At 39.7% G+C, this 25174-nt stretch overlaps 6 protein-coding genes across 12 annotated transcripts in view; 2 read left to right on the plus strand and 4 right to left on the minus strand.

The window, feature by feature from the left end:
• LOC116918436 overlaps window positions 1–6300 on the plus strand; it is a 29780-nt gene extending 23480 nt beyond the window's left edge. The window contains exons 3-16 of one of the 2 annotated variants that reach the window (XM_045174907.1): window positions 55–196; window positions 806–1279; window positions 1380–1861; window positions 2131–2344; window positions 2414–2907; window positions 2981–3022; window positions 3200–3331; window positions 3398–3618; window positions 3793–3966; window positions 4372–4644; window positions 4729–4898; window positions 5453–5618; window positions 5757–5882; window positions 5998–6300. In XM_045174907.1, coding sequence (XP_045030842.1) covers window positions 55–196; window positions 806–1279; window positions 1380–1861; window positions 2131–2344; window positions 2414–2907; window positions 2981–3022; window positions 3200–3331; window positions 3398–3618; window positions 3793–3966; window positions 4372–4644; window positions 4729–4898; window positions 5453–5618; window positions 5757–5882; window positions 5998–6063 — 3176 coding nt within the window. In that variant the 3' untranslated portion in view covers window positions 6064–6300. Of the gene's footprint in view, window positions 1–54; window positions 197–805; window positions 1280–1379; window positions 1862–2130; window positions 2345–2413; window positions 2908–2980; window positions 3023–3199; window positions 3332–3397; window positions 3619–3792; window positions 3967–4371; window positions 4645–4728; window positions 4899–4966; window positions 5170–5452; window positions 5619–5756; window positions 5883–5997 lie in introns of those variants that run through there. The other variant, XM_045174909.1, reaches the window with a different exon arrangement.
• Window positions 6301–7000: 700 nt separating this feature from the next.
• Window positions 7001–12078, minus strand: LOC116918549 (DNA topoisomerase 2-binding protein 1). Of its 3 annotated transcripts, none has more exons than XM_045175027.1 (6): window positions 11923–12078; window positions 10660–11843; window positions 9946–10594; window positions 9152–9879; window positions 8876–9090; window positions 7001–8088 (listed from the first exon to the last, which is right to left on the minus strand). In XM_045175027.1, exons 2-6 carry the CDS (start codon window positions 11820–11822, stop codon window positions 8054–8056), a joined length of 2790 nt encoding a protein of 929 aa, XP_045030962.1. In that variant the 5' UTR covers window positions 11823–11843; window positions 11923–12078; the 3' UTR covers window positions 7001–8053. The 3 variants fall into 3 exon arrangements, with proteins under 3 accessions (XP_045030962.1, XP_045030956.1, XP_032780158.2); XM_045175021.1 differs by lacking the exon at window positions 7001–8088 and adding an exon at window positions 8365–8573; XM_032924267.2 differs by lacking the exon at window positions 7001–8088 and adding an exon at window positions 8367–8573 and having other exon boundaries at window positions 8876–9072.
• Window positions 12079–12195: 117 nt separating this feature from the next.
• On the minus strand, window positions 12196–12940 carry LOC116920578. The gene is made up of 2 exons (XM_032926725.2): window positions 12783–12940; window positions 12196–12720 (listed from the first exon to the last, which is right to left on the minus strand). Exons 1-2 carry the CDS (start codon window positions 12864–12866, stop codon window positions 12292–12294), a joined length of 513 nt encoding a protein of 170 aa, XP_032782616.2. The 5' UTR covers window positions 12867–12940; the 3' UTR covers window positions 12196–12291.
• A 1124-nt stretch (window positions 12941–14064) lies between these two features.
• LOC116918927 (G8 domain-containing protein DDB_G0286311) lies at window positions 14065–16970 on the plus strand. Its single transcript, XM_032924724.2, has 6 exons — window positions 14065–14219; window positions 14285–15164; window positions 15233–15364; window positions 15453–16158; window positions 16230–16307; window positions 16377–16970. The coding sequence occupies exons 1-6, from the start codon at window positions 14157–14159 to the stop codon at window positions 16504–16506; spliced, it is 1989 nt and encodes a 662-aa protein (XP_032780615.2). The 5' UTR covers window positions 14065–14156; the 3' UTR covers window positions 16507–16970.
• LOC123473726 lies at window positions 16971–20460 on the minus strand. Its single transcript, XM_045175033.1, has 4 exons — window positions 20231–20460; window positions 19924–20141; window positions 19581–19854; window positions 16971–19522 (listed from the first exon to the last, which is right to left on the minus strand). The coding sequence occupies exons 2-4, from the start codon at window positions 20086–20088 to the stop codon at window positions 17247–17249; spliced, it is 2715 nt and encodes a 904-aa protein (XP_045030968.1). The 5' UTR covers window positions 20089–20141; window positions 20231–20460; the 3' UTR covers window positions 16971–17246.
• A 1740-nt stretch (window positions 20461–22200) lies between these two features.
• Window positions 22201–25157, minus strand: LOC123473797. 4 transcript variants are annotated; one of them, XM_045175154.1, is made up of 9 exons: window positions 25032–25157; window positions 23894–24929; window positions 23728–23829; window positions 23480–23672; window positions 23245–23401; window positions 23017–23180; window positions 22793–22967; window positions 22554–22726; window positions 22201–22447 (listed from the first exon to the last, which is right to left on the minus strand). In XM_045175154.1, exons 3-9 carry the CDS (start codon window positions 23811–23813, stop codon window positions 22289–22291), a joined length of 1107 nt encoding a protein of 368 aa, XP_045031089.1. In that variant the 5' UTR covers window positions 23814–23829; window positions 23894–24929; window positions 25032–25157; the 3' UTR covers window positions 22201–22288. The 4 variants fall into 4 exon arrangements, with proteins under 4 accessions (XP_045031089.1, XP_045031085.1, XP_045031086.1 ...); XM_045175150.1 differs by having other exon boundaries at window positions 23480–23652; window positions 23715–23829; XM_045175151.1 differs by lacking the exon at window positions 25032–25157 and having other exon boundaries at window positions 23480–23652; window positions 23715–23829; window positions 23894–24102; window positions 24917–25024.
• Between the last annotated feature and the right edge of the window lie 17 nt (window positions 25158–25174).

The raw sequence follows: 25174 nt of genomic DNA on the forward strand, positions 1-25174 counted from the left end.
TTCGCTCGTTACCTAAATTGTTATGTCGAAACTCGCTTTCTGTATTTGAATAAGATAACCATATTATCTGCTGCCTGGATTTTGATTATCTTCACGATGGGCCAAGACTAGATGCGAGATACGAGACGTTGGGCATTTCAAGTTTGTCTAAACCCGTCAATAGAAACCAAAGAATTCACAATTTCTACACAGTCAGGTAAATGTTTCCGTTTTTATTTGATTGGTTTAGAGTTTATATATAGTAATTTACCTAAACATTTATTTAAATACGTACCAAACACTTGTTAAGTTCCAATTCTTTTCATTATAACATGTTTTCTTTTTTTGTTGCTTTGTCATGCAGCTTGTAAGAAAATTAAGGAATTTTTTAGATTTTCTTTCACTCTAATTAATCCAAAAGTCTAATTAATGAAAAAAAAGGTTTACTTAACAGTTAAAAGTTTATCCAGAGTTATAGAATAGAATCTATTCTATAACTATATTATAACTATAACGTTATAGAATAGAATCTATTCTATAACTTCCATCTATTCAAAATTTTTATCTTTAAAAAAATCCATAAGCTATTTGTCTTGTTTTCTTCCCTATTGCAACAACCATTGTCTTGCTATCGTATTTAATGTAATAGTTCAAATTAGCATTTCAGTCGAGAAAGTATCTTTTATTTATCAGTGTTATTGTAATTATAATTTTTGTTTCTGGAACCAGTGGAATCACTTGTTCGTAATTGTAGTTTAGAATATGGTGAACATTTCCAAAAATTTTCTCTTTGTATATTTACGAGTTCTTAAACAACATGCAACAGGATGGGCAACTGGATGAGCTACTGGACGGGCAATAGGATGGCAACCGAGGAACAACCCAAGTCAGAAGACATGAGACATGAAACCACATTCAACAGGATGGGCAATAGGATGAGCAACAGAATGAGCAACATAAGGGGCACTTGGATGGCAACCGTCGAACAACCCAAGTCAGAAGAGCATCTTCCGTTTCAGGGGAAAAAATTGGAGTGCAAAAACCAGTTTTTCGGTGGAGGTATTTTACTATTTGACGGATATTGGAGGAGCGAGGAAAAAGGAAATGCAGATGCTGAATTGGAACGCGTGAAATTAAAGGCCCCTAATCTAAAAAAAGAAGTTGCGATAAGAAGAATTAAAAATGAAGACTGCCTTGATGGGTGGAAAGATGTGTCCGATAAGCTCGTCAAGGGCAACCTGAATCACAATAATATCCTACGAGTATTCGGTTATGAGGAAGACGTGGCCAATGGATGGAGGTTTTTATTTTATTTTTTATTTATTTATTTATATTCCCATTAATGGCTAAGGAATGAGCAGTATAAAATAAAGACATCTCATTTGTTATTTGTGGTCCAGGTATTTTGCTCTGGAACCGTACAGCGCAACGTTATACGAATATTGCAATGGCAAGTACAAGGGAGCCATGCCAAACGAATCGCAAGTTCTTTATCAAATTACCAACGGCGTCAACTATCTGCATGGCGAAGGAATCGTACATGGCGATTTAAATCCGTTAAACGTCGTCATTGCTGCCCAGTCGCGTCCTGTGCGCATGAAAATTTCAGATTTTGGATTGAGCAAATTCAGTTACAGCAAACAGCTGTCGCAGAAGAAGAAAGAAGGAGAAAAACGTTTTAAGATGGAACTCTGTCTGAGAAAGTATTGGACACTGTCAGAGGAAACTGACTCCCTGGAAGGCATCAAAGACGCCACCAAAGATTTCATTGCAGCTGGGTGCATTTTGTTTTATTATCTAAAGCGTGGACAACACCTTTTTGGTAATGACTTTGAGTCAATCTTGATAAACCTCAAGGAAAAGAATCCAGTCAATTTAGAAGGTAAGTTTGCATACATTCACCGCATTTTTAGTACTAAATTGTTTTTTTGTTTTTTTTTTGTTCATTTAGAAATTGGGTTGGAAAAAATCACTTTGCGTACGAGCCCATCAAAAATATGATAAATCCCCCAGGAAAAGGATTTAATTTGTTGCACATAGCAAATGAGAAATTTAAAAAAGCCCTTTCACGCAAGTCAAGAATTTCCGTTTCGTGTATAGTCTAAGTAATCATTTTCTAAAATTTAATTAATTGTTTGATTAAATTTGCAGTCCAAGTCAACACCAGCAAACTACTTGGTAGCGGAACTTATGGATACGTGTATGAAGGGAAATTTGATGGCAATCGAGTTGCGGTCAAACAAATGACGACGACAACATCTCAAAAAGAAATTATTCAAAGAGAAATGAATACGCACATAGAATTGAATCACGTCAACGTAGTGAAACTCTTGGACGTCGCTGATTCGGCCGACAATAGATTCACGTGAATTGGCATCCTAATTTCATTTCCAAATTTTGTCTCAGTAAATAATTTGTTGAAACCTCTGAACAGGCAACTGGCGCTGGAATTGTGCGCTGGTACGTTGGCAGATTGGGCAGACGAAAAGAAATACAACGGACCGAAATTGCCGCCAGACGAATTGGTCCTTTATCAAATCGCCAATGGATTGCATTACATCCACTCGAGAGATTTGGTGCATCGCGATATTAAACCGGATAACATCCTCATTTCAATGACGACGCCCGTTCAAATGAAAGTCTCTGATTTGTCGTTTGTTAAGAAAACACGGGACGATATTTTTTCGCAGAGTAAAATCAGAGGAACTCTTCTCTGGATGGCACCTGAGAGACTTAAGGTTTTAAATGACAATGAAAACAAGTCTGCCGAGCTCCCAGATGGAACAATCAAAAGTGACACGTTTTCATCCGGATGTGTTTTTTTCTATTTCCTGACGCGTGGTAAACATCCATTTGGGAAAAACCAAGCCATTGTTCCAGCCAATATTTTGGAAAACAAACAGGAGGAACTCGTCAGCTACAAACAAAGTAAGTAATTTCGATAGATATTTCTTTACGTCATTTAATTTAGCAAAGATTTATGATGTATATGATGAGTTAGATTTTGATATACCAATTGGCCACTCTGGTGATTGTTATGATGGTAAGATAATTGTCAACAAAAAAAAAATATAGAACATTATTTTACTCGTGTAGCTCATATCAAATCTCTCCTTCTCCACATTCGTAAAACTTTAATATTTTACTAACTTTATCTACTTCATAAAATAATCTATTCACTCTTTTTCTAAAATTCACTTAATTAAAATGTTTGAAAAAGATTTGGCGGCAGACGATGTAAACGGAAGAATCCTTGCTCGTTTGATTGAGGATATGATTAAATTTAAAGAAGAAGAAAGAATCGGATTGCCTGAGGTCATAAAACAACTTGCCGCTGTATTGTACGGGATGGGTAAAAACTCAATCGTTTCATTTGAAAATGAATTGATAATGGCGATTCTTTTATTTCTTTTTTTAGACAAAAGCAAATGTCAATTGAGGCTCGTTGATGAGTTATCTGGGTTTGACAGTATCCGTTCCCACCCCACTGAACTGATTCTTGCATGTGCCGATGACGAAAAGTTAATATTTTACACTGCCGAAAATTTGGCTATTCCGTTTTCCAATTGGAGAAAGAAAGTCACATTTCAACATCTAAACTTATTCGGTGGATGGAGAGTTCTGTCACTTGAGTGGAATGTAAGTCAATAATGGACGGACTTTTTATCCCTGATTTCGTACGGAAACATAGTCCCCTAACAACATCTGAATTTGATCTGGTTGTTACGGATAAATGTGTAACGAAATCACGGACAGACAGAAATAATTTATCCGTACAACTGAGAGAAAATATAACGTGAAATCTTGAATTAGATTAACGGGACACAACTAGCTGCTGTATTTGGTGATGCTGTAATGGGTATATATACTCTCGTCGTACGGAGTTACCCAAAGTGTGAAATCCTCTTTCAAAAGGAATTTCCGATATTTATCACTAAAATAAATTGGAATCCAACCAGGCCCAACTTTTTTGCTGTATGGGGAAAGGTAAGTTACAATGTCAATTTTGATTGGCCCATCAACAAACTTGGGTTCATCTTCATGTCAGTTATCTGTCCTTTACTTTATTTATTTATTTTTTGCCAAATGCTTAAAATTTACTTGACGACGCCATTCAAAAAGAGTTGAAGTTTATTGGATACTTTCATTAACATCGTCGCTATTCTGATTGCGTCAAAAAGAAACTGTTACAGACAAAGCATTTAGATTTGATGTTTGAAATTAACGATTCATTCCTCAAATTCAAAATTGAATTCTCCATTTACATAAAGTGAACGTGCGGAGATGTCAGTTCAGCAAAGTCAAAACTGCGCCTTTTTATGCCCATCATTCGTCAATTTATTTTTACGTTTGGCCAATTTATTTTCTTTTTCTTCACCATTCTTCATCCAGTTATTGAATCAACAAGTTTTCGTATATGATTCATCTATTGGCGACGTGATCACCACAATTGACTGTAAAAGCGTTTTTGCTGTGAAGTGGATCTCTGAAAATCGAATCGCCGTCTCTTCTTTTTATGGAACGATCGAAATTTTTGAAATGGAGGAAAACAATTTGACAACAACTCGACTCGTGAAAGAATTCACACATGGAAGCATTTGTCGTTATCTGGAGTGGAATGAAAGGACACAATATTTGGCCAGTGGTGGTGAGGAGCGGATCAAGGTAAATAATTTGTTTATTGACGTAATGGAATGAAATGGAGGAAATTGAATTTTTTTTTCTATTCGTCGTTTTTCTTCTTGGCAGATTTGGTCTATGGACTACGACATGCCAATTTATAGCCTGAAGTTTCCTCTACAGAAGGAGGAGAAGGAGAAGGTTAAAGATTTTGCTTGGCGCTTGTGCACAGGAAATGGGGAAGAAGAGGGCGGAATCGAAATGGCAAGGAAATCAGCCAAAAACTTCACTTTTGCTTAGTAAGTCATTTAAAACTTAAATTCTAGTTCTACCAAATTGTTTGTTTGACTGAAGGCCTTTTTGAAAGTGCGCGTCTATTCTTTTCAACGCGAATCACCCGATGAATCGTTGCGACTGAATTAAAATCTATTAGCCACGGGGGCGGGGATTCGAACACATTTTTTTCTGAAATTAGTAAATTCAACTTGAAGTTTAACGAACGCAGTGTCATTCGATAGCGGATGCCAAGCGAAAGGCATACAGGAAAATAAACGAAAGGAAAAAGTCAAACGAATGAATTGGCGAATCCAATGCGTTTCCCTGTTAGTCCTGTAAAGGAACCTGACAGACTTTTCAGTTCGTCTATCATCTGCCAAATTTAAATATCAATAAAGAAAAGTAAGAAGCTCAAGGAGGAGAAATGTCCACAATTAAAATGGAGTCCGTACGAGGGGATAGGCATTTTTTAAATTTAAAAAAAAAAAAAACGCTTTGTGAATTGGTGTAAAATCCTTGTCCGATGTTTTTGTTTTCAGTTCCGGTATCCTCTGATGGGTTTCTTTTTGTCATTTAGTGCATTGAAAGGCAAAGGCGTTTTTATTTGGAATCCTCTGGAAAGCGAACAACAGCCGCGATGTCTTTCCGAAGATACAGACATAGAAACGCCGGTCGCCTTTTCATCGGACGGTCGATTTCTTGTAGCCGGGGGCAAAAAGAATTTAATGATTTGGTCAGCGGAGGTGAGAAAAAATCTGTTTAGAAAATCATTGTTTTAGCCATGATTTAACATAATCAAACAATGCTACGCGCTTAAAGTTACAAAAATTCTTTTTATTTTAAACAAAATTTTATTTTCTCTTCAACTTTATCCTTTTCAGGAATGGGTACAAATATACAAATTCAACACGAATAAGAAATATGGCCTCAAGAATATATCATTTTTTACCACAAAATCTACAAACCTTTACGAGAATAAACTTTTAGTAGTCAATTATAAGTTGGAGGTAAGTGATATCTGCTTCGATCCACGGATTTCAAATAATTCAACCTGACGATTATTTTACTATTTGACCATGTCACACAATTTATGCTCGTGCGAACCATTTTCTTTCAATGTAGGACAGCACCATACTTGAATTCGTGTTCGAAGAAAGTAACATTTCTGATTCGGCCAGTGAAATATAAACAGAATCCGATGAGGATGTCATGGACCTTACGTGATAGAAGACGTGGTCCTTTTAAACGACTAAAGGCGCTAATCTTCTAAACAGAACCAAGTGAAGAAAATTTAGTCCTGCAAAAAAAACCATATCAATTTAAATTAAAAACAAAAAAAAAACTTAAATGATATTTTTATCCAAATGTAGTGTGCCTTTTTTTAACTATAGATGTTAGATTATTAAATCTGATTGTTTCACTGTATCGTCCGTCTATAGTTAATCCGCATTTCATTTAGTACTGAAAGCATCTCACCAATTGCAAAAAAAAAGAATATTTCACAACTATCGCGATTGGTGGAAATTTACGTGTTCCATCGCCATCAGCAAATTGCAGTCGTTTTATTTTTCTTGTTAACTTCGAGGGTCTTTTTGATTTCTTGCCTTTTCAGCGTCGCCACGTATGTCTACCCTACCTTCACATTTAGGGAAGGACGTGCCTATCGTCGTGTGGTGAATACATGCCGTGCTTACCTGCTACATCGTAACTAGAATTTCATGATTGTAATGGATTTTGGCGTCTTTGGTAAGTTCATTAAATCGATTTTTGCATTTCAGGGGGTCTGAAAAAGTGGGCCGTCAATGAAAGGGGAGAGGCAAATAATTAGTAACAACAGCGTGACAGAAGGAACTCAAAAATAGTGAGTTTTACAATCCGAAGTAGAATTCACGAAGGTGACTTTTGAATGACATGGGGATCAAGGGTCGGAGATTGACCAAAGAATTGCAATGACCTCATGGACAAGGAAGAAATGGGAAGCGTTGAGGAGGAAGAGCGGGGAAGAGTTCAAGGAAACGATCCAATTGTTTTTGCGTTATCCCTAATCATCTTGCCATTGACACCACATTAATGAATCAAATCTTCATTTCACCATCGAACAGAATTACACCGCTACTTTGCATTGTAATTGACTCATGTTTGAGTTTAGGGTATGGATCATTTAGTAGAGATTTGGATTGTGGACACACGATATCAGGACGAACGAATCAACGAACCCACACCAAGAAAATACACAAACACTTCAACTATGCAAAGATAAGTAAATAGATTCGAAATTAACCATAAATCTGGATTGTCTTGAATCGGGACGTACCGACGGAACTGGGCCTGGATGTTTTCGGGTAGGGAACTCATTTCTGCCATGTTCCAAAACAGACCAGGTGGCAAGAAACCAATCAAAAGCGGAGCGTGTTGCTCCAAGATTCTTCTTCGTTCCTCTGCGATAGCTTCGTCTTCGGCCTGTTGACGCAATTCTTCCATGCGTCGTTCTTCCTCCTTCTCAGCCAATTCCAGCGTCTTCAGCTGACGTCGCTCCTCTAGTAGGTTAGAGGAGGAATCCTCTGGAAAACGAACAAAAGTCACGACGCCTTACTGATGATCCGCGATAAATGCGCTAGCATTTTCATCGTATGGTCGATTTCTTGAATCCGGAAGTCGTGGGACATAAATCATTTGGTCAGCGGAGGTGAGAAAACAATCTGTTTAGAATGTCATTGTTTTAGCCATGATTTTACAGAATCACACAATGCTACGCGCTTAAAGTTAAAAGAATTCTTTTTACTTTTATTTTTTACTTTTTTCATCCAAATGTATTGTAGCAATTTAAAATACTTGTTGGATTTTGGCATTCTGATTGTTTTCACTGCATTGTGCATCTAGATTTGATCTGATTTTCATTTAGAGGTGAAAGAATCTAACCGATTGCAAGAGAAGGAATATTTCACAAGCATTTTCTCAGACGACGGACATTCGGTTTGTGATTGTCGCTGAGGTAGTCGTCTATTTGGGCTAAATGGAAGTGTCTTACATCCGATATGAAGTTAATGTTCTTTAACTTCCTTATGAACTCGTCCCAATGGCTTCAAATGTTGCCGAGTTCACTGGATTTCGCCCCCATTGCGGCACCTGGAACGGATGTCATTGGCTGCTGTGTTGTCCGCATTTGTTCCAGCAGGATTCACTTGTATCTGGAACTTCTTCTACCTGAAGCCACTGGAAGAGCACGTCTGATTCACCTCATAAACTTTAGAACTCCGCGCTACGTAAAAAGGCTATTTAACGAAATTCATTCGTGCAAAATTATGTCTAATATTTTGTCATTTTTGTTTTAGGTTTTGGGCGCTGCCAATTTGTTGCGATGGTTTCCTCTGTCTGGTAATCGACACGCATGCATACGCCAACAAGTAAAGAAGCTTAAGGTAAGATTCAATATCTTACTACTCTGACTCATGATGACGAGAAGAGAAGATACACTTTGATATTTTTTATTCCCGTTTGTCCTTATACAGTTGGTGCCATTAGGGTCTACTTATTTCCTTCTTCTGGTATGTACACCATGTCGTCATTATTATTTCGGATTTTTCTGTCTAAGATTATGGTTTCATTTAATGTGGGCAACCTCCTGATTGTCCCATTTTTTTTCTTTACCAATTTCATGCGGCTGTCGATGACGTGAACAAGATCACTACCTACTTTTTCTAGTGGCAAATTTTACGATTCAATTCATTGCTATTTGTTTCTTAGAACAACTTTCTCGACTAAAAAGACTAAATTTTAATAAATGATTAAAATAGCAGAGCGTGGTTTCGATCCACGGACCTCTGGGTTATGGGCCCAGCACGCTTCCGCTGCGCCACTCAGCTATACCTACACCTACACTTTTCCTGTTCTAACCAGTATGACTTGTTTATTTTCGCCAAATGTTTTCAATTGGAAGAAGAACATTTAACGAAGACGACTAATAATTTAAACATAATCAAGAACTAGGTGAAAGGCATACTTGAAAGATAAGGAAGGAACACTGGCAAAACTGATTCACTCCATTGCAGCTTGTTGCCCACGGCCAGGATAAGATTCCTCAGATAGACGGGCGGGACGCAATATAAGCCTTTACTGGCATACAAGGAAAGTTGACGTTTCTTCATTTCCCGATTTTCTACAATGCAGAGATTGGTTTTGCTATTATCCAACGCTGACCTAAAGCAGAAGATTGAACTGTTAAAGCTTTAAAAAATGAATGCGTTTTCAATTTGCCTACAAATAAAATTTAACTTACCCTGGGGAAACCACCTCTCCTCCGCCGGCTTCAAGTAAACGCTGAAAGGAATCGTTTTCATCGCCAAGGTGAAGCTCGGCTGTGATGCCTTGGAACGGGCCGGCCGGGAAGTCTCGATTTCGATTAACGCGCCAATAATAAGCAGCCGCAGCAATTTTCGCTTCCTCCTTAGAGATGGAATCATTGCACGTAGGATTTCCCCATTCGTATTTGCGTTCGTCAACAAAACGACGCATTTTTTCACTCTCGTACACCCATCCGGGATGAACGATCCACTTGCCGGCGGCCATCGACGTCAACAGCTTCTCGTTACACCCAAGTTTAGCAACGACAAGGTGAGTACATGCAGGATCGTACTGATTAGCACTGATCACTGTTCCGCCTAAATTTTCAAGGATTTCTGTGCAGCTGTCACGATCTTCTTGTGACATGCCAGAAAACATGACGCAATACGCGGAAGCAACCGATTGGGATGCGACAGTCTTCTGCGTTTTGCTTAAATCAGTCGATGCTGTGTTATCCGCAGCATCTCCAGCCGATAGACAATCACGTAGCATTCGCTTTGTTAAATTATGGAAATACTCGGTAATTCCAGGGAAAATCTCGATAGGATGAAATACGTGGGGTGATGTAGAAACATCCACGGATTCATCTGCACGGGGCGTCAAGCGGACCCGATTATCTAAAGCGTGTTTCCACATTTTTCGCGTGCCAGGTGAAGGGTCCGGCTAGAAATTAACAATAAAAATAAATATTTAGAACTACATAGAAGAAGTACAGACGGGGAAAGTTACATTGAGTAAGCGTCCGTATGGAGTATCAGGTGTGAGCATATTACAAAGAGCTGGCCGGGGTTCAGGGGTTATACACAAAGTATTTGTACCATTTCTGGAAGGATGTAAATACGATGGAGTGTCACAGTTCGCTGATTCACCGAACATTGACTCAGTCACTATGCACAGGTGATTCTTCGTTACCACTGGACTACGCTTGCTTGATGCAATGAGGCCATTCATGGAACTAACTGAATATGTTTCCAGACTGTCACTTTTCAAAGTCAAATCGGATAGGACTGCCTCGGTTGGAAGGGACTTTTCAGCTTCTTCTTCCTCTATTTGGTCTGTGATCAAAGTTTGTAGAGTTAACTGCATCTCTTCTAGAGAATCATCAATTTTCTCTATAGGCGGATGATCCTTTGACGCCCCCTTTGTATCACAGAAATTGCTAAGGTCCTCCCATTCTGGGTGTAGGTAATCAGCTTCGGGTGCAGCACTTTTCAAGCGCAGACTCTGTGCTAGCCATTCGACTGTTACAACGTGAGGCTTGTTTTCCAACCTCATCAGTTGATCCCAATCTACTTTCACTGTTTCTCCCACGATAACATGAGATATTGATTTGTTAACGACGAAGGATCGGGTCACGCCGGCATTGCTGAGAATCCGCCTTAACATTGAAAATAGATTTTTAATATTGGACTTTTGAAAACGTGCCACAATTCCAAAACATACCGAAGTTTCTCCAATTGGGGGCTATTGAAACCGCTTAGGAAAATTTTGCAACCTTTCAGAAAGGGTCCTGCGTTAACAGACAGAGTTAAATTCAAACAGTCCAGAGGTTCTCTTTGCAGAGAACCATATCGTTGAGGCTTGGAGAACGAACACGGGTACCCAATAGCAGTTTCATCAATTGGTTGACACGTTTGTTGGTTTTCGTCAAAAATGGTACTGTTCACGCTACTATTGCCCAAATTTGCAAAAGAACGGCTATGGGCTTTTAGGGTAGAAGACTTATTAGAAGGCAGTGTGGTATTAGTCTCATTTAAAGTGAAGCATTTCGGATCTACAGCGTAGCCTTCTTCTAACGAAGCTTGAATCCATTCTGGTTTGAGGCAGAGGATCTTCCACTGTCTAGCATGTCTGTACTTTTCTCCTTCGGCCGAGGGTATGATAACAATATTCGTTTTACCTCTCTCGAGTTTAGCAGAGTATTGACCACCGTTGGCTCGAATAATTTTCTTGATGGATTCACGCTCTTCGACCGAGATTTGTGAAGCAGACACTATACATCCATGGAAAATAGGGCAATGTAACCTGGTAAAGATAGGATCTGTTGCATGGATAGTTTCTTCTAAATTTGCATCCCAAACAGCGTCGATCCAGTCTGGAATCATTCTTGGGATTCGTCTCCCCACGGCTACTTTGAATTTCGGGCTAAAGTCGGCCACACTTTTGACAATGAGATGAGTGATGTTGGCAGAAAACTCTGGTGAGTAATTACCACCCATGAATTGGATTTTCTCTTGAATTGTCTTCTTCTCTTGTGAGGATAATCCTGTTGATGTCACCACTATCCCTTTCATGGCAAAATTGAAGACTGACATTGAGACATCAGGAAGGGGTTCTTCATTGTTAATGAAAGCCAACATACATTGGGGACCAACAACTTTAGAATTGCAACTTTTGAGGAATTCAAATAATGGTCCATCAAATTCAGCTAAAATGAAGATATCTTTTCTGCAGGGCTGTAACTTCATGCAATCTTCTTCTGTGATCCGATCAACATTAAATCCATGTTCCTTGCAGCATTTCTGGGCAAGCGCCAAACTTTGGGGATAAATAGTTGAATTCTTGGGAATAACACAGATGACATTTAGGCAAACCTTGCCATTCATTCTTAAATCTCCAAGCCCTTACTGTTTAAATTAAACAGTAATAATTAAAATGTAACTTTAATGCATTCACTTTGTAATTAAGCTAAATGACAAAATATACCTTGGCATCTGAAACTTTCAATGGTATTGCTAGTTAAAAGTGTGATAGACCTAGTCTCCAGAGTTAGTTCAGCCACGAAACGGGAGCAATTGGGACTGACAACGTGACAGCAATGATGACCTAATATGTCAATTGTCAACTGAACAATAACAGATCACAGTCCCTTACGAGTTACGACTTAATTCGGCCGATGATGGCGCCACCGCCAAGAACACAGCTGAAATTAATCCTGTAGTATTTGTTTTGCGACAAGGTAATTCAAAATTCAAACGATATGATGTAAACAATATATTGACGCCCAAAGTGTTAATTTATACAATGCACTAGACGGAAAATTCTGTGTAGTGTAAGAATCTGAAATTTGAAGATTCAAGATGAAACGGAGATGGCCGATGCAGAAGCGGCGACTCCAGCTTGTGCTTGGTATCCAGTCGGAGCGAATCCAGCCACTTGATTTCGAACAGGGTTAGAAACCAATCCACCGTTTGGAATGGTGAACATCGATGCGATTTCGCGATGGGCGTCAGCACCGGCAAAGTTTACCTGATCGGGAAACGCGTTGTCGTAGGCATAAGCAGGACGAGTGTTCCCTGCCGGATAAGATCCAGTAGCGACAGCAGGATTTGAGTAATAACCAGTTCCAGATTGTCCGATAGGATAAGAGTTTGCATACTTCTGCCCTTGACTCCATCCTTGACGGACATCGACCGATTCAGCGGATTCAAGTGTGGTGGTAGATTTAATTGAAGATTCCGTTGGTCGGGCAACGACGGCGTAAATAGCCACGGAAAGTACCACCTGAACATTCAATGAAATTAGTTAAAAATTCACATTAGTTATTGTAGAATAGATTAAGTTACCAAAGTGTTCAATTGGATCATGACGAGACTGAGTTTAGCGCTTGTTTGCTGCTGAATTGAGCAAAGAAGAAACTGATGCTCCATTCCAAGTGCTCGTCGCGTTTTATAGCGATGTGTTGCGCACGCAAAAAAGGCGTCCCGCCGCGAGCGATTCTGCTTCCGAACCTGTTTTGCATTACGGTTTTGGGATTTTCCAAAGTCTTTGCTGGGTCTTTCCAGATTTACTTTTCTTGGCACGAACAAATTGTTAGAGAATTCAGAAGTTATTCCCGGGGTATGACATGGCAGTTAATCAAAATGCAAAAGTTATGTAATCGTGTCACTGTGAAATTGCACTCACGAAATGTGATGGGATTTCCCAACTTTCATGATTTAAATGAAATTTATTCACAATGTGACTCAATTTGGTTCGGACACCTTGCAATCTTATCGTAAAATAGAAATGCAATGAGACACATGTTCAAAAAAAGAAACTGACGGTCTGCAATCGATTCGTATTGCGTCACTGTGAGCGCTTAAATGGACATTCTTGTACTTTAACGCATAAATTGTCGTCTCTGGAGTACTAAAATCCGTTTAAACTTCCTGAATTTATTAGTTAATCGACCAAACATCTCATGAGCAAAACTCTAATTCGAACAAGCATGGCATAGCTATATAAATCATGCTACCGTTTGTTCGCAAGTTAAAATTGGAATAATCAAATTAAATTACCTCCAAACAGGCCGGAGAAAATCAGCAACACTTGCACGCGTCACAGCTAATTTTAGAGAAAAGCAAACAAAAGCAATCAACGTGTACAAAAGTATATCGTAGATAAGGTACTCGATGCCAGATCAAAATGATCAAGGGCTCACGTGGAATAGGACAAAGGAAAATTATCAACCGCAACACTGTCAGTGCGTGAAATTTTTAACCTTGGACCGACAAGGAAGTCTTTATTGTGAAATATTTTAGTAAAAGTTATTTGAAGCGGTCTAATCTAGTTTTCGTAACACTTGTCAATCCATTTGCTTTATGTTTTCTTCTTAATTGGCTGATTGCGACAGACTTAGAAATTAGAAAATTAACCGAACATCCACCTGAGTGCACTAACATGCAGATACAGAATCCATTATGAAGCCGATGCTATTAGTTAACATAATGTCAACACAGCTAAAACCTGTTCAAAAGCACATCCCCAGCCCAACTATAGATAAGTTGGACAACGTCAATTATAGATAACTTTTAGCCAACTGATTGGCAGCTTTGAACTAAAGCTCAAAGACTATCGGTATCCAAACACTTGATTTATTCCCACATAGAGTCAATCGATCAACTGACGTTGCACGCTTAACACGTTTTTTTTTTAGGGACAAGCTTGAACCACGCCCAATGCGGATTTTTGTGTTGATCTCAAGTGTCCGTCTTCTATTCTCAATGGCCAATTTCAGTTGGGTAATGTAATTCCATCGGCGCCAGAAGTAGCATTCGACTTTAATGTACCGCTTTTTATGTATCAGGTGTTGCTGTTGGGTTTATGGAGTTCCAGTTACGCACAGCAGTCCAGATGTTTCGATGACCAGGATATATCCATTTACTATCCTTGTCTCTGCGATGGAACTGGAGAAGGAAATTTGAACATCACCTGCTTAGGAGTGAGCAACCGGAAAATTAAAGACATTTTCCGGGATTCGGAAGCACCTGAAATCAACCGGTTCGCTTTGGTGCCGTTTGCCGGGTCATTCAATCAACTTGACATCGATGAAGACCTCTTGTCCGGCAAACGCGCAAGAACAATCCAAATTGGAAGCTGTCCGGACGATGCCTCCAGACCACTGCAAATCCACCCGGATGCATTCCGTTCGTCTAGCGACTACGCCCAGAAATTCATCATTATCGATTGTGAAATCAACAGAGTGAACTGGAGTTTTCTCAGTGACTTTCGTGAGCTAAAAGAAATCCAGTTGGGCAGTGTGGACGGCATCAAGTCCATCAATTCTCTACCCACTTTGAATAATATTAAGCAATTGTCTTTTACCGATTCTACGGGTTTTTCCGATCCTTTGCTCGACTTTCCTGCCAAATCTTTGGTGTCGTTAGCGACGCTCGTCCTGGATGGAAACAGTGACCTCAATAATGAAGTTACTGGTACTATCATGTCAACAATAGCCTCCAACGCCGTCCAACTGGAAAGTTTCACGCTTATTAATTCACCATTGATAACTCAAGTACCTGAGAATATCGGCGATGTTTTGACGTTGAAGTCGGTCAATTTATCGTCCAATTCCATCGGATCCGTTGGCTCGGATGCCTTTTTCTTTTCGAGCGATCTCTCCGTTCGTTTAATCGACCTGTCAAACAATTTAATCGCGACTGTTTCACCTGATGCCTTCAGTCAAGGTTTTATCTTTCTTGTGTACCTCATTTTGGCTTTGAAGGGCCACGTAATAACGTGATCTATCTTTCAGGAGACTACGGTGAAGCCACCATTCAACTTGACAACAACCTACTTACCAAATTTGAATCGAACGCTTTCCTGGAGGTTCTTGATGAAATGAACCGCTCTGGTGGTTCCGGAATAGTTTCCATCGCCAACAACGGTAAGCGTTTCATTTACCTAATTAATACAAATAGAAAAATCTTGTTGAAAAGCAAAGTTATTACATGTTAATATTTAAAAAAAAAAAGGAATCATTTGTATCGGGTGTGATTTGGCCTGGCTCATCCGTGACAACCCCAATTTGTTGCAGTGGGTGTCTGGTGGCGCTTGTGTAGATGGAACTGCATTCGAAGATGTTGATCCTGGCAACTTCGATTCCTCTTGTGCTGTTATCACTCCTACTCCGGAAACTACTTCCACCACAGAAATTCCAACGACTGTACCGACCACAACCGTAACATCAACAACGGTAACAACGACAACACCAACGACAACACCAACGACAACACCAACTACAACACCGACGACAACACCGACGACAACACCGACGACAACACCAACGACAACACCAACGACAACACCAACTACAACGCCAACTACAACACCGACGACAACACCAACAACAACACCAACGACAACACCAACGACAACCCCAACGACAACACCAACGACAACCCCAACGACAACACCAACGACAACACCAACGACAACACCAACTACAACACCAACGACAACACCAACGACTGTTACCTCAACGACGGAAGCTTCAACCACGAAAGACCCACTCGACGAAGTTACGACGACTCAAAGCACTTCGACAACTACGGTCCAGCCTAATAACAAAGACGATTTACTGCTTTTGTTGTTGTACATCATTGTGGGTTTAGTCGGTGTCAGCCTTCTGATCCTGATGTTCAGCTGCATTTACATGATTATCTCGAGGAAGAAGCGCAAGTAAGTCATCAGTTGTTTCCGTTGATTGCAGCTGCTAATAATAATTCATTTAATCAACGTTACAAATGCAGGAACAACCGGAAATCTTCCATACCCGAGGTTCTTGACAACTCGACTAATGTACGCGGAGCACCTGTTCTCCCCGCCAGGTATGCATTTCAAGATAGTCGGTCCCTGCGTCAACTGTAAAAAAACTAAAATATTATGCATTCCGGCAGCAAACCGACCTCAGGATTGCCCCTGACCAGCCCCATTGTTGTTCAGGGACCAGGAGGCAAGTGGTATAAATCAAGTGCTGGTGCGAACAAAACCGCTGGAGCAGCCAACAATCCAGTTAAAAGCAAATAACAAGATCAGGTGAAACCTACCCACATGCATCAGGACAACCATTAGACATGTCTTGAGTTTTACCTAATTTTAATCAATGGTACGTTAGCCTTCCAACAATATGTTAGACTATTGCAGTTTCTAAAACAAATTATCGAAAAGATAATTCATGGAAATAGGACAAGGCTCTTGATCTTTGTGTGAATAATAAGCGACTGGAAACCAATGTGACTCGTACGAACCAACTGATAACGCACACATTTTTTGTTTTTCTGTTTGATGTCATTGTGTATACAGACTGAAATAATCAGTTGGTTAACGTCTTGACACAATGGAATTCAGTCCTCTTTCTAATCAACATCTTTTATCTTTTTCGATCTTTGTTTACTATGTTCACAGTTTTGCTTAATACTTGACAGTTCCTTCCAATCATTGGCAATGGAAGAAAAATGGCGTTTTTGAAAATAAAAAAAAATCACTTTGAATTTCACATAGAAAAGGTTTCTGTATTCCAAAACTGTTCATTTTTTTACTCCGCGAGAGATAAAAAAAAAAACAATTTCAATGATCTGCAATTTTTCAACTTAGTATCGAACTGGGTTTCCACGAACATACACGAGTTAGACTAAAACTGTCCAAAAGTTTTAAACGCAAATTTTCTCTAAATCTACGAATAGGAAAACAAAACGCGAAATTACTACCAACAACATGGCTGATTTTAGATTCTTACGGGGAACAAACGAAAAAAAAAAGAAAAATACTTATTTATAATCTTGGTCGATGATGCGCAATCGTTTCGCAGCCGGAGGAGACAAGAGAGGTGAGGTCTGCGACGCTGTGGAAGAGCTCCTCGATGTTGTGAAGACTTTGACTTTTGAACCGGAAATGTCTTCGCCAAGTCTTCGCCGGCGCCGATCCCGCAGAGCCAACAGTTCCGCACGCGACCGTTGAAACAAGTTCAAATGACGCCAGTGCAAATCGCGATTTTTGGTAATGGCACAAACGATCTTTGAGTCTTGACATTTAATTTCGACATCAGCACTGTGCCCAGACTCGAGCTGGTCGGGTCCAAATAGGAGCTCAATCCATTTCTCTGCTTGGCGTCGACTGTTGAAACCACTAACATTGTGCCTCACAGACGACGAAGAGAAAAAATCATCCAAACAAGGATTGGCAATGAAAGCCGTGCTTTTTTGGCTCCAAGTGAAAACCGGAAGAGTCATTTTCTCAAGGTGGCCAATGCGGATGTTGACTAGAAGGCTCAGAGCCCATCTGCCGCCTAGCGTGGTTACAGCCTTATTCCAGATTTCAGGGGAGGAGACGATCAACTGAATAGCGTTTTTCTGATTAGTGATGGCGTGAGTAAATTCCTTCAGCAATATGGCGTCGTCCAGCTCGAGATAGAAGAGCATAACGCCCACGGCCAATTCTTCCGGAATGTAACAAGACAGTAAATGTCTATGCAAATCCCTTTGAAATCTCTGACACACCTGGTTGTTTTCCAGGTAGACGCTGCATATTTTCTGAATGCCTTCGATCACTGGGAAGAGCTTTTGGAGCGGAAGTGATTTGAGTTCGATGCCAAGAGAATATATCCGAAACGGTCCACTGCCATCGAACTGTTGTATGCGAAAAACGATGGATGCACAGGCGACAATGGCGGAAACGGTCAAATTAGGCAACACGTTGTAAGCTTTGGTTAGCAGCATTGCAACGAGCCTATTGCCGATATTTTTGCCGATTTCAGGGAGTCCGAGATCGAAGAAGGCCAATGCAAAATGAGCGAAATTTTCCATTTGATCTTTGGTACGGTTGAGTGACAAAAGTTTTTCGACAGAAATGATTGAGGCCGAATTCCATCCGATAACCATTATCAGATTGGCGATTTCAATGGCGATTGCTTTATTGCGGATTCCTTCGTAATCGGCTGGTTCCCTTCCCACGAAATCCGAACCCAATATTTCCAGTAACGTCAAACCTTCTGTTTTGGCTCTCAGTTGAACGCAAAGAGATAACAATCGTTTCGTCCTCTCTTCTCTGTCGTTCGCGCCCATCCATACTCGTTCCGGATAGTCTTCGCAGAATGCTATTACTTCATTCAGGGTTCTCACATCCGGATGCGTTTCGAGTCGATCCAGCGCAGCCGTGAAATTGCCGAGTAAGAACATTTTCAGAGAGTTCTTCGGAAAGATAATGAGCACAGCTCGCGGCTCCCGTAACCAACGCAACAGGCCCAATTCTGTATGGCCGTCGGGGATATCATATTCCATATTATCACAGTCGAAGACGGTTACATTGGGACGGATGTTGTGCACATTTCGGTTGAAAAGAATCATTTCCGAATCGAGGTCGACATCGATTGGGATGCATTCCATTGTTTTGCCATCCACACCTGTCAGGCTAAGAATCTTGACACCATTTCTCAGGTTAGGTTGTGACTCGGCTCTCCGACGCTTCTGACAGCTACAACCTTTGGTAACGCAGCAGATGCAGATGGAATTGGTACAGTCTGAATCCGTGTTCTCACTGTCTTCTTGGTCCGAGAGGGTAATGCTACGTCCATGCGCTTGAAAGTGACTCAGATACGTATTGATACTATCAACAGATCGGAGCAGTCCGGCCAAAAGATGATCCCTGCCTTTCAGGCTATGAAAATTGAGCTGAGTTGAACTGTAGCGGTGATCAAGTACTAAGGCTAGCATACTGGGGTAATCATTCTCATTCGTGGCCCATTGCGCTAAAGTCTCTTGAATGTGACCGACGGCTAGAAAGGAATGGAGATTCGCTGGTGGGCATAAGGGGTTATGAACCATTTTCTCCTCGAGTACCAAGTCAAAGACCATGGCCAACCGCCAGCCAAACGTCACCTTTTCCAGTTGATGGTCGCAGTCGGAATAGAAAGCCGTCACGTGGTAATGACGATCACTATCTTCACAGACGTTGAACAACTGTATTTTTTCGTTAAGTTCCACTTTGATCCGGCCTTCTTCATGGCCACCCTCAACAGGGATTTGTAAAATCATCTTAATAAATCCAGCTGTAAAGAATAAGAGTAAGTTTCACTTCTAAAATTACTAAAAATAGAAAATTAGTACCATTCTCTTCTTCGAAATGAAATTTTGCTAAGCCATCAGTACCACAAATGAAAAAGTCTCGTAAGATGGTTTTGACCTTTACAACCAAAGGGTTTAGGCCCATGAGTAATAACATTTTGTTTGTTAACTCTGGTAAAAGGTCAGACCACTTTTCACTTTGAGCTTTAAGTGCCTCACACTGACGGATCTGCCACATTTGTCCATACTTTACACAAGGAGAACTTTTTGCTTCTGGACTGCTCTTGGAAGCAGCTTGAACAAGCTTCGACACATTCTAAATTTCAAAACATTGAACTTTAGGGGGAAATCTTGAAAGAACAAAGAAAAACAACTATTCACTCACATTTAGGGACACTGGAACATCAATATCAGTAAGATGCAGGATGCTTATTTTGTTGAACAACCCTTTATCCTGTTTTAAATTTACAGCAAACTGAGATTTTTCTGACAGAATATCAAGATGAGTTTGTATGGCCTCCTCAACATCTCCTTTAAAACAGTCGTTCATTTCGACCGGTAAAATCAAGGCTGTATATTTTAAAAATATCCGGAAGAAAGAAACTAAAAAATACAATTAAGACAAAAGTTATTACAACGGTTAAATGATCGACATTGCTCAGCTCAAATTAAAGATCATTGCCTTCTTTTACCTAGCAATATTGTTATTTAACGTCTACATGCCCCCATGAACCCGATGTAACCCTCTGACACAAACGCCATCTGTTAGTCATTATATTATACCATAGCCCACTGAATGTAATAGTTCAAGCCTGAAGTCTAGAACTGTAAAAGTGACTCACCCCTCCGGCGATGGGAGGAGCTTATTCTCGAATGGACACTAGCACCACCACCAAAGATTCTTGGAACTTCATTGAACAATCGTTAACAAAACAAAAAACACAAAAAAACAGTTAGTTGTCGTTTTAGCGTTTTGATGTTAGAGTTCTTTTTACTTTTTGAAAGTGTTGAAATTGAAGACAAAAGTTACGGGTTTGGAATATTTTTCATTGCAAGTGTTCTCCTGTTTAATTGAATAACAAGGATGTAAGTAAACAAAAATTATTAAGCATCAATTTTATCTTGTGTTTATTATTGCTAAACGTCAAGTTACGAAAAGGCCCTGTATTATCAAGAATAAAAATTTTCAATCCAAAAAGACTAATTATTATTCTTATTAGTAGTAGAGTTATCTTATTAGTTATATTATATATTTCAGGTATAGCATAGCTGAGTGGTTAACGTGTCTGACAAGTGCATTAAATGAGAATAGGTTTTAGGTCCAGACCCTATCTGATTCTTGCCTTTTTTTTCAGTGTTAGCACCATTTTATACAATATTTACATTAAATAAACGAAAATTTCAAAAAATAATTACATTGCATTTGTATTCATACAACAAAGACAAAATTTGAAAATAAACGTAAAACACAATTGTTATATATATAGCGAAGTATTTGTAAAAACGGCATGTTTATATTTTGAAAAATGTTGTTCTTCGACACCAGTAGAACGCGCTGAAGTCCATTCCAAGTTGGAAAAAGGAGGTGGGAGTGCGTCAAAACGATTGAACGGGCAAGATAGGGAAGCTCCAGGCTTTAGCTATTACATCCAGTGGGCTATGATTATACTAGGTGCAATCTGAAACCAAACAAACGGGACAATCCTGATATCGTCTTAGAAATAACTGTTACAAATCCGATGGCATCCTGAAATACCAAAGCAGTTTGCGAACTCTTTAGTTGCTGTTAAGATATTCACAAAACCGTGAGTAGTACCAGCCCTGTTGTTGAAACAGTTAGAATTTGGAAAGGAACGCCAAAATTAGAATGATATCGATCTAGACACGGTTCTGAAGTTTGATTTGCATTGAAACAGGTTTCTTCTGATTACTTGTCTCCTGGTTGTCCTCATCACCTTGCAACCTCATGAATATCGAAAAAAAAAAATAAGTCTAAAACTATAAGTACTTTCTTACTTGCTAGGCCACTTTGAAAATCAGTGAATCACGTGAGAATCGGAAAGAAAAATACATGTTGAAAATGATTTGAAGCGAAAACTTCCCGTGAATAAACGACACCAAGCTGTATTGTGTTGTAACAATGGCGCCAAAGCAACAAAGCAGGAATGCATTTACTTCCACTCGATCCTCATTAAATTAGAGCGATCAACTACAGAAAAAGATGTCATAATCTAATTATGACTATTTTTCTGTTGTTAGACAAAAAAAAAGACAAAAGTGGTGAAATAGGAGGGGATCTTTTCATCTCTGGAACGAACTAGATTTTGAAATGTTTCACTTTCGGGAATCATGCATCATCAGTCTTCAACATATATATAGGTTGACGCCCCGAAGACCTAAGATAAGTACTCCCTCGAAGGAAAACTAGTTTTATTGGCGTAACGGAATAGGGAATGACAGTTGGAATTCACCCCAGACTTTTGCAACATTGTCTTTGCTAGATTAGAAATATTTAAAAAGGCTTTCTCATAGTCGTTATTAATGACGACTACCCGTCCCAGATGGTCTCGGAGCCTTGAAACTGCTGGATAAATGACAATTGAGGTTGAACCGAGATATTTATCCCCGCTTAGTTAGTAAGAGCACAAACAGATGCGATAAATCAAAGTCCAATACACTTTATTGAGTTAAATAGTACCATCCAAGACGTCCGAACCTTTAAATCATCCCAATTCATGACAATAGTAGAATTAACTAGATGCTTGAACAGTCGCCCACTCGCAATCAAACCAGTCATCATCAAACTTCCAGGAAAATACAACAAGTGTATTACCTTTTGAAGTGTAAACTTTGTTGGCGATTGGTGGATAAGCAATAACATTGGCTCCGGCATCCCGCCCGTCGTAAAACTGATAACAAAGCAACGTGTCGATTAATAATAAAGAACATTCATCTAAAGACTCATAGACACGAAACAACGAAAGGTTCTTTCAAACGAATGGAAAAGCAACTCACTCTCAGTGAACTTAGTACAGTTGTGAGTTTGACGACCGAGCATGAAATTCGTATCAACTGATCAGTGCGTGCTGCGGTAATAGTAAAGGGACAAAATCTAGGCCCATCCATTCCTGCATCGTCTAATGGTTGGATGGTTCCATTGGGAGATTTTGCTCTCTTATCGAAACAAACTGAAAATAACAAAAGTAGGCATGCATTTCAGTCTAGGGTATTAACTTTGTGTTAATTGCAATTACGTCGGTATGTAGGTGTTGTGGTCGTCTTCCACGTGCAGTCAAACCGACATCGTTTGTTGTCGAAGCTATCAGCTTGTATGACCATTTTATTTCCTTTTGAAGTATAATTCCTGTCTATGATTGGCCGGGTAGAAATCAAGCCGGCCTCGTTCATCCAGCCCCTTTCCTCGTGGAACTATGATAAAGTTATTTTAACGATTATTGTGATTATTTAACTGTCTCACTTTCAATCCGCATCCGCTGGCGAGGCTAACGACAGAGCAAGATATTTGAACGTGTTGATCAAGAGGTACGACGATCGAGAACGTGCAAAATCTGTGCGATTCTTCTGCTAAATCCATGGACTGGATGGCTCCATTAATGGTTTTTGCCTCGATGTCACGACAAACTGGAAGTGAAAAGTGATTTCAGGTTACATAACAACCAAGAAGGTCTAAAACATCAATAGTTACGTTTATGGATGGGATAGGAATCGGTGGTCTTCCACTTGCAATTAAACCAATCAGCATCTTTGACGATTTGAGAATAGACGGCCATTGTATTGCTCTTTGATGTGTACACTCGGTTGATGACAGGTTGTTTAGCGATGTCTCCGTCTTTCTCTCTGAACTATCACCAACATAAATTGTAATCGAAAAATTAAGCGAATGTGATCAATGAAGAACTAGGAGAAATAAGGGAACTCACTTCCAAATAACTTCCGCTGCTAGTGAGGTTGACAACCGAGCATGATATTTGAATACGCTGGCCATGAAGTGCGATGACGGTAACGGTATGTCCGGTTTGTAACTTTAGATGTTTCCTGGAATCTAAATAGGGTTGAATGGTACCGTAGGACATTGCCCGACCATTACGGCCGACTGGACAAACGATTGCCAACCTTATTAAGATGAAGATAAAGAGACATAGTTGGAAGATGTACCGTAGGAAATTACGTAATCACTTCTACGAGGAGAAAGCTGCCACTCTGCTGTTGGCTTTCGATCCACAACCTGTAGATTATTCTCGGATTGCAAAGCATTCACCACTAAGCAAATCTTTGAAAAACCATTAGCCAATTAAAATTTTTTTTAAATTACCATTTAAGAACTGATTACTCACCAACAGACTAAGAATATTGTGCCTGGCAGTCACATTCGCCATTTGACTACGTGGGAATTCGGTAAAAAAGAACACAAAAAAAGGAAGCTACGAGATCCGAGACCAAACACGACTGTTTGGTCGGCGGTCATCGACAGGATTACCATGGACGAAAGGCATTGAAGATGAGACAGTATTTTTGGTGCCCAAAACCTGTGATCTCCAATTCCCTTGAATTCATTTAAATATGCAGTAAAAGACATGATAGAAAGACAAATTCAATAAAACTAAAAATAAAAAATAATCTTTGGAAACTTTGCGGCTGATTGGAGGAATTCTTTCGAATCCCGGCGTCAAAATGATGTTACTGATAACTGAATTGTGAAATAAACTTGCGTGCAATCGTAAGACGTGTCTTTAGACCGGTCTTCCGACAGACTCCGTGACACTCAAGAAACACAGCATCATGCAAAAAAATAATCAACTGCTGTCAATAACTACGAAAACAAGTTTTCAACATGTGCAACAATAGACGATAAGAATGTCGCGATTCGACGAGATTAAAGGATACCTCCTAAGATGCATTGAACGACTTGATTAATTTGCTTGAAAGATTTTCTGAACTACAACACGAGAAGGGAACAATTACGCAGCGAAAGAATAAAACAACAACGTCACACCACCAACACCTTTCCATGGACAGTTTTCCAGACACAACACATTTTACCTTGTGTCATCTCACTTTGACCTAACAAACCCGTTTGCTTCTAGAGCACACTTTTAAATTAGCAATCGATCAATTCCTTTAACCAATGCAAACGACGGTTCCTGTTCCATCAACGCAGGCGTCACCATTTTTAGAACAAAGACTTTACAGACAAGAAAAGTGGTGATAGAGTAGTAACCAAATAGAGTCTATACTCGATATCTGCGAGAATGTTATTTTCGGACAAATGCAGATTGCAGACTCATTTCAATCACGTTTAGTCGCCAGACAGGTAAAATATCAGTTATTCCATTGGATATGGGCGACCAACAACCTACCAAGGATGTCAGGCTGAATTTCCCAATCGATAAAAAGAAAACCAGATTTAGTCTTTGGTAAAAAGAGTAACTTGATTTCTAAAAGTTAAATCCACAGGGGCACAGGCTTGGTTACCTTGAACAAGTCAACGTGGTCAATGGTGGAGCTCTGCATAGTTTTTCGCGTTCCCTCCAAGTAGCGACAACGACAAACATAGCGGGAAGGAGAGCCTAATAGATGGCGTTGAGAATAAAGAAAAAGTTTTTCTATCATTATTT

Source organism: Daphnia magna, linkage group LG1, assembly GCF_020631705.1.
Source record: "Daphnia magna isolate NIES linkage group LG1, ASM2063170v1.1, whole genome shotgun sequence".
In the NCBI taxonomy this organism is placed as follows: Eukaryota; Metazoa; Arthropoda; class Branchiopoda; order Diplostraca; family Daphniidae; genus Daphnia; species Daphnia magna.

Coding starts and splice junctions, on each gene's coding strand:
- LOC116918549 (XM_045175021.1), bottom strand. CDS start 11,822: ATGAATGGCAAGGTTTGCCTAAATGTCATCTGTGTTATTCCCAAGAAT. Junction 10,595..10,659: donor CCCCAATTGGAGAAACTTCG/GTATGTTTTGGA, acceptor TTCAATGTTAAG/GCGGATTCTCAGCAATGCCG. Junction 8,574..8,875: donor GTTCCTTCCTTATCTTTCAA/GTATGCCTTTCA, acceptor ATTTGCCACTAG/AAAAAGTAGGTAGTGATCTT.
- LOC116920578 (XM_032926725.2), bottom strand. CDS start 12,866: ATGGAGCATCAGTTTCTTCTTTGCTCAATTCAGCAGCAAACAAGCGCT. Junction 12,721..12,782: donor TGATCCAATTGAACACTTTG/GTAACTTAATCT, acceptor TTGAATGTTCAG/GTGGTACTTTCCGTGGCTAT.
- LOC116918927 (XM_032924724.2), top strand. CDS start 14,157: ATGCGGATTTTTGTGTTGATCTCAAGTGTCCGTCTTCTATTCTCAATG. Junction 14,220..14,284: donor CAATGGCCAATTTCAGTTGG/GTAATGTAATTC, acceptor TTTATGTATCAG/GTGTTGCTGTTGGGTTTATG. Junction 16,308..16,376: donor GCACCTGTTCTCCCCGCCAG/GTATGCATTTCA, acceptor GCATTCCGGCAG/CAAACCGACCTCAGGATTGC.
- LOC123473726 (XM_045175033.1), bottom strand. CDS start 20,088: ATGAACGACTGTTTTAAAGGAGATGTTGAGGAGGCCATACAAACTCAT. Junction 19,855..19,923: donor ATGTTCCAGTGTCCCTAAAT/GTGAGTGAATAG, acceptor TTTGAAATTTAG/AATGTGTCGAAGCTTGTTCA. Junction 19,523..19,580: donor TCATTTCGAAGAAGAGAATG/GTACTAATTTTC, acceptor TATTCTTTACAG/CTGGATTTATTAAGATGATT.
- LOC123473797 (XM_045175150.1), bottom strand. CDS start 23,935: ATGGCGAATGTGACTGCCAGGCACAATATTCTTAGTCTGTTG. Junction 23,830..23,893: donor ACAATATTCTTAGTCTGTTG/GTGAGTAATCAG, acceptor GGTTTTTCAAAG/ATTTGCTTAGTGGTGAATGC. Junction 23,402..23,479: donor GCAGCGGAAGTTATTTGGAA/GTGAGTTCCCTT, acceptor TGTTGGTGATAG/TTCAGAGAGAAAGACGGAGA.